Here is a 7639-nt window from a genome sequence, read left to right on the forward strand (position 1 = left end):
ATCTCCGACCTCGTCATGAAATACACCCTGCTCGACCTCTCTGCTCTGCCTCTGACCTTTACCTCTCCTCTAATCACAACCTCTCACACCAACCTCTAAATATTTGCAACACTCCCACCTGTGGAACTACCTACCTCGCCCAACCAGACTCCCCGCAACCTCTAATCCTTTAAGCGCTCTCTCAAAACTAACCTCTTCACAATTGCCTACCCTACCCTCTCCTAGACCACTACCCCTACCACATCCAGTCATGTCCCATTTGCTCCTACTATTTCCACCTTCCCTCTTCCTTTCGACATGAGCTGGGCCTTCTCTACACTGTGTCTCTTGTCTACAACTTCTTTGTCCACCTCAAACGTAACCTTTGTTATGTAAAGGTTTTATGTATAACTTTTATTTGTGTTAAGGTTTTATGTTTATCTTATACTTGTTGAAATTGTACATGACTATGGGCTACTTGTAATTATACTTGGTTATATTGTACTTGCATTTAATGTTATGATAGATTTCATTAGTATTCATGCGATTTGTACGCAGACTGTCCAGCACAGCACGGTATTGTGGCACCTTACAAATATACCATTATGTTGATAATACAAGACAGAAAAAACTGGCCAGCTGATTTAGGGACAGATGTTAGCACAGAAAAACACAGATTTTAACTAACTTAGATCATTTCACCATTATTGGTTGCAACATTTTTAATGACAAACCTCAGTTTAAAAAAAAAAAGGATCAAAAAGGAAATTGCAGCAGCAGCAAAACAAGTTATTTCATGTATGTGACACATACCTATGTACACTTATCTCCTTGGGGAAAGTTAATATTGTTTTTGGACTGGTAATTTCCTAAACACGGGGACCTCCACCCACCTTCACTGGACTGTACTAGTGGCTGAATCACGGATCAAAGATTCAGCATGAATTCTGTGTAAGCGTTCTTTAAGATCCGCGTTTTGTTTTACTGCCTGGAATATTTAAACAAAACTATAGATGGCAGTAATAAGATCTGTAAATGTTTGGGGAATTTCAGGATGGGCTCTTAAGAATTTTGAAAGTCATTTTTTTTGATCCCTTAACAGATTTACAGATCAAGTATTTTAAATCTGACATTTCAAATACACACGTTTACGTTTTACGTCACATTACCAACCAGATCGAGGAAAGCCTTGAATAACCCTTTAATAAATCAGATTGTGGTAAGTGTACATGGTATTGTGTATTTTGCAGATCTATTTATTTTTCAGAAACTGATGACATAAAAGCAAGAAAATATGTAAATCAGAAAAGAAGCAAAAGCAGCAAAGGGTTCTCTCGCTGAACAAAATACAAGCAGCTGATTAAGGCTAGCAGTTGATATGCAGGTGTACCAGGGCTTTCAGATACCTATATTTGAGGTGCCCTTGGGAGACGGAACTTTCAGACCACATTTATGTTCATGCAGAAAACACTGTCCCTTTTGTACTAACTCACTAAACAGTACAAACATATCTATGTTTTTTTGTATATTCCCCATGAACCACAGGACTTTTAGTTAAATGACAATCGTGCCCCCTCTCTTTCTAAGTCACTGTGGTCTCCTCCTCTAACCATGGCATACCAAATATTGGGGAACTAAGAAATCTGGTTACTTGCCAGTCCGTCTGAGCAGCCAAATCAACCTGTGTATGAGCAACTTTAGCATAATGCAACAAACTGTCTGACTGATTGATATGGGTAACACTCTTGTGATGTTCGCATCATGTAACAAACATTGCAAAAGAATGATCATTTTTTTAAATATATATGTAGTATAGATCCCTCCTGCAGAACAGTAAAGCATACTCTAGCTGTCACAATAATTACATGTAAAACAAGTAGAAAGGGTATTAGTGTTTTATGTTACACGGATGACAAACTGTACATTATTAGAGAGACAGAGAGGAATGATAGATCTTGGGAACATAATTGTACACAGGATCAGGTAATCTCTTACCGCAGATAAGGCATTCTTTAGGCCCAGAATTTGAGCATTTGGGGGAGAGTCTTGCTCTATTAACTGCTTTAGCTTCTCTCGCTCAGCGAAGATTGTGCTATAAGCAGACTTTAAAGTAAAATAAGCTATAGAAAAAAAAATGGAAAGAAATATCAGTTATCTGCACTGCTGATCCATGGGTAATGAAATAAAATAACAATGATACGGTATATAAATATGGCAGATATAAATAGGAGCAAGGTCAAAACCTCTTCTATATTTGTAAGATTCCCACTGCTTGCAGCACCAATGACCACAGCACATTTTCTGCACTATAGATGCTTAGTGTTCTGAACCACTGCTCCTTGACTGAACTGTGACTCAGTAACGCTGCAGCTCAGATGACCATTTTAATCCTTTAAGTTTTTATATGGTCAACCAAGGACAAGAGAAGCACTTCATTATTACCTGGACTTAGTTGATGAGCTCTCTAGTACATAAGCTAATGTAAGTCAAAGGGAAGCTTCATCTGTTCCACAAAACAAGTATAAGAATGGTAAGGCGTGAGTGCTACAATATCCGATGAGGAGGAGCTATCTAATGAACTGAGGTTTAGGGGACAAGGTGAACTTTGAAAAGACAATTCATTACACTGAACTGACCTATGTTATAGCACCAGTCCAATGATACAGTGGGAGCTATTTTTGCGTCTGCAACTCTTACATATATGACAATTAACTGGTAACATTGTGACTATTGGTAAATACTCGACCTATCAAGTTACTACAGAGTTGAAATGAACTCTTTTCAAACTATCTATAACACAGCACTCCAAGCAACCAGATCAAAGGCTAAAATGCTACAAACGTGGACCTCTGAATTTGTTGTTTGCATACCTAATGAAGTACTAAGAGTTGCAACTATACACTGTTACGAAGAAGATGGTTACCCCTATTTTAAAAATGTAAAAGCACCTTTACATACAGGGTAATATGAAGTTACAGCAAACATTGTTACAGTCGAACCACCATATTTCGCAGTGCTACTGCTGAGTACAGGATTGTTCAATTAAACCAAATTTGGTCTTGAAAGGTTTTGGAGGCAAGACTTCTCTAACATATGTAATCTGGTCTCTACACCAGCGTTATACACTCATAACATGCTACATTATATCTCATGACTCATGCCATAAAACATATAAATCTGTATGTGTACTCTATTACATCATTGCCATTACAAGTGGGTCATTTATTGAACTGTAACACACACGTGCCACCAGTGTTGTAGTAATGCAATAGCCTTAAGCAGTGCTTTTTTTGTCATAGAACGCACCGGAGCGGCATTCCGGCACCTTTTTTCGACAAATTTTCCGTGGACTTCTATCATTTTTTTTTTTCTCCTTCGCAGTGCTGCTACAGTGCAGCACTGCATCGTAGTGTGTGTCCTGCTGGCTTCCGGCTATGGCAGCGCTGTGACATCACGACGCTGACAGTGAGAGGAGCCACAAGCAAACAAGCAGAGAAGTGAGAAAAGAAGCATAGAAGGTAAGTACAGACTACAGAAAGTGGGGGAGGGGCGCAGAAAGTTAGAGCTACAAAAAAAAAAAAAAAATCGAGGGAGACAGAAAAAGAGGAATACAGAAAAACGAAGGGGACAGAAAGAGAGGGCTACAAAAAAAACGAGGGGGAGAGAAAGAGAGGGCTACAAAAAAAGAGGGATAGAGAAAGAGAGGGCTACAAAAAAATGAGGGGGGCAGAAAGAGAGGGCTACAAAAAAACAAGGAGGCAGAAAGAGGGCTACAAAAAAACGAGGGGGAATAAAGAGAGGGCTACAGAAAAATGAAGGGGGCAGAATAGATAGTGGGCATATGTGAGAAAAGTTGGTAGGCAGCAGGGGACATGTCAGTGTGTAACAGGTGAGTGATGTCCAGTTGTTTTGTTTTGTATTATTAAATCTAACATTTGGGGCATCCCCTCTAGATATCCTGCGTTTCCTCCTGGGCAGCAGTGAACACTGGACAGCATTCTGCTTTAGACATCAGTGCATCTGGACTGCAGCCTCGCCAAGAGTTACTAAGGATGTAAGAGTTATTATTTTTATTTTACAATTGTCAAGTGTGTGAGGAGCAAGGAAGGGAGTATTGGGGGGAGGAGGGGCGGTAGGCTAAAGATTTGCGGGTGCGGTGCTTAGTGAGAAGTATTTGATTATCTAGCACAGCGGTGTTTGTAAGGAAACATTGTACAGTGGCTCAATAAGTCGTATAACACCAGTACAAAAGATTTTTTTTTTAATAAAACATTAACAAGATGTGATTTCCGGCACCTTTTTTCTTACAAAAAAAGCACTGGCTTTAAGTCTCAAAAGTGTTACTGCAGCAGACGCCAGCTTAATGTTGCTTCAGTGATTACACAGGAGCGAATACAGGTGGCGCCGTTCCTAAATGTGGTACTGTGTTGTCACTCTGTGTTATAGTAATGTACTCTGTTGTACATGCAAGATGTGTTATGTCTGTATGCAGACATAACGAACAGTTTAATATAAAAGTTATTCCGCTAAGAACTTCCCAGTCAGTGCCTATAAATAGAATGAAAGAAGCGTAATCCTCTCACCTTTGTGTGCAATATGACACAAATCGTCCTGCATCTTTAAGACCTCCGAGCTATCAGAACCACTGGAGTATTGCTTCTCCTCTGTATGATCTATGGTAGACAAATTAGGGTTGGAAGCATGTAATCTCACATTCCCAAGCGTTGAGGGCACCTGGAAAACATAGCAGCCAATTAGCAAAACAGGGCACCAGATTTATTACATTGATTTCTATGGATGTCTGGCATGAAAATGAAAACTAGAAGACGGAAAAAAAAACAATGGAGATAGAAACCATTTAAGGCCTTTATGTGTATGTATTAAGTTGCCACTCCTTAACTGGCGTGTACCTTTTAACCTGTGCTTAGGAACAACTGAATCTCTGCTCAGGAACTTGGTGAGAGAAACAAACCGCAATTCTGATCTCTGCTACACCATGCAAATCACTGCAAACATTAATGATTGTAGCAAAAGACTATTTATATTTCCCAAACAAGATCTACAGCAGGGAGTTGCAAACTGTGGCTTTTCAGCTGTTGTTTTGTCTCTAAATTAGTTCTATGTATTTGTCGGTATTATAAAAAGTAATTTGTCAGAATAATGTTGGTTGGCAGTAAACCATCACAGAACCTCAAACATATCCCTTATGGTTGGGTAGAGCAGTGTGAAGTGATATCTGGCATTGAATCAGCATCTCAAAGATTTTCTGCCTATGTGTTTCTTACAGCTGCCAGTCTCCAACTAAGAGATTACATTAGTAAAGGTCTTGGGTGTCAGTACAAAATACTTAATACTTCATTTCAATTTGTGTGTTCACTGCCCTCCACAAAACGTGTATAGGAACGGGAAGTACTACCTGCAGGGAGCCTTTAGAATCTTTATTCATTCCTTTTGTCCGCCACTTTCTCCTGTGTATTCCTTTCTCTTTCTTGGGACTTTCAAGGGCACCAACCTTTCAAAAACACATTGACTTCAGTTATTACTATTTATTTATGTATTGCAGCTACTTCAGCACACCATAGCTCTATATCACCATTTATAAGGTACTACTAAATGAGAGATAGAAGGAGAAAATTCCCAATCTACATGAGCTGCCCCCATTGGTGATATCAAATTAAGACTGCACAAACGAACTATTTGACTGTGTCCACATAGTCCAGCAGATGGGTTCTTTCTTCATCTTTCCCTGTCCAAGCAATGTATGGGTTTGTAAACACATTGTGGACTTTATTGCAGGTTTAATGGTAGTTCTGTTATAATAGAGAGACACACAGGCATAGAGAGAGAGAGAGAGACACACACACAGGCATAGAGAGAGAGAGAGAGACACACACACACACACAGGCATAGAGAGAGAGAGAGAGAGAGAGAGAGAGAGAGAGAGAGAGACACAGGCATAGAGAGAGAGAGAGAGAGAGAGAGACACACACACACAGGTATAGAGAGAGAGAGAGAGAGACACACACACAGGTATAGAGAGAGAGAGAGAGAGAGACACACACACACACAAGTATAGAGAGAGAGAGAGAGAGAGAGAGAGACACACACACACACACACAGGTATAGAGAGAGAGAGAGAGAGAGACACACACACACACACAGGTATAGAGAGAGAGAGAGAGAGAGAGAGAGACACACACACAGGTATAGAGAGAGAGAGAGAGAGAGAGACACACACACACACACACACACAGGTATAGAGAGAGAGAGAGAGAGACACACACACAGGTATAGAGAGAGAGAGAGACACACACACAGGTATAGAGAGAGAGAGAGACACACACACACACACACACACAGGTATAGAGAGAGAGACACACACACACAGGTATAGAGAGAGAGACACACACAGGTAGAGAGAGAGAGAGAGAGAGAGACACACACACACAGGTAGAGAGAGAGAGACACACAGGTAGAGAGAGAGAGAGACACACACACACAGGTAGAGAGAGAGAGAGAGAGAGAGAGAGAGAGAGAGAAAGAGACACAGGTGTAGAGAGAGAGAGAGAGAGAGACACACAGGCATAGAGAGAGAGACACACACACACACAGGCGTAGAGAGAGAGAGAGACACACAGGCATAGAGAGAGAGAGAGAGAGACACACACACACAGGCATAGAGAGAGAGAGAGAGAGAGAGAGAGAGAGAGAGAGAGACACACAGGCATAGAGAGAGAGAGAGAGAGAGAGAGAGAGAGAGACACACAGGCATAGAGAGAGAGAGAGAGAGACACACACACACACAGGCATAGAGAGAGAGAGAGAGAGAGACACACACAGGTATAGAGAGAGAGAGAGAGAGACACACACACAGGTAGAGAGAGAGAGAGAGAGACACACACACAGGTAGAGAGAGAGAGAGAGAGAGAGACACACACAGGTAGAGAGAGAGAGAGAGACACACACACACACACACACAGGTAGAGAGAGAGAGAGAGAGACACACACACACACACACAGGTAGAGAGAGAGAGAGAGAGAGACACACACAGGTATAGAGAGAGAGAGAGACACACACAGGTATAGAGAGAGAGAGAGAGAGAGAGAGACACACACAGGTATAGAGAGAGAGAGAGAGAGAGAGACACACAGGTATAGAGAGAGAGAGAGAGAGAGAGAGAGACACACAGGTATAGAGAGAGAGAGAGAGAGAGAGAGAGAGAGACACACAGGTATAGAGAGAGAGAGAGAGAGACACACACACACAGGTATAGAGAGAGACACACACAGGTATAGAGAGAGAGAGAGAGACACACACACAGGTATAGAGAGAGAGAGAGAGACACACAGGTATAGAGAGAGATAGAGAGAGAGAGAGAGAGAGAGAGACAGGTATAGAGAGAGAGACAGAGACAGGTATAGAGAGAGAGAGAGAGAGAGAGAGACAGGTATAGAGAGAGAGAGAGAGACACACACACACAGGCATAGAGAGAGAGAGAGAGAGAGAGAGAGAGAGAGAGAGAGAGAGAGAGAGAGAGACACACAGGCATAGAGAGAGAGAGAGAGAGAGAGAGAGAGACACACAGGCATAGAGAGAGAGAGAGAGAGAGACACACACACACACAGGCATAGAGAGAGAGAGAGAGAGAGAGAGACACAA

General features: G+C 41.5%; 1 protein-coding gene across 1 annotated transcript in view; it reads right to left on the reverse strand.

The window, feature by feature from the left end:
* Positions 1-5512, reverse strand: part of OSBPL3 (oxysterol binding protein like 3) — a 29638-nt gene extending 24126 nt beyond the window's left edge. The window contains exons 1-3 of the mRNA XM_075212250.1: positions 5396-5512; positions 4563-4713; positions 1975-2099 (exon numbers count right to left, since the gene is read on the reverse strand). Of these exons, the coding sequence (XP_075068351.1) occupies positions 1975-2099; positions 4563-4713; positions 5396-5425 (306 nt within the window). The 5' untranslated portion in view covers positions 5426-5512. The remainder of the gene's footprint in view (positions 1-1974; positions 2100-4562; positions 4714-5395) is intronic.
* Positions 5513-7639: the final 2127 nt, after the last annotated feature.

The sequence above is a fragment of the Mixophyes fleayi genome, chromosome 5 (assembly GCF_038048845.1).
Source record: "Mixophyes fleayi isolate aMixFle1 chromosome 5, aMixFle1.hap1, whole genome shotgun sequence".
Classification (NCBI taxonomy): Eukaryota; Metazoa; Chordata; class Amphibia; order Anura; family Limnodynastidae; genus Mixophyes; species Mixophyes fleayi.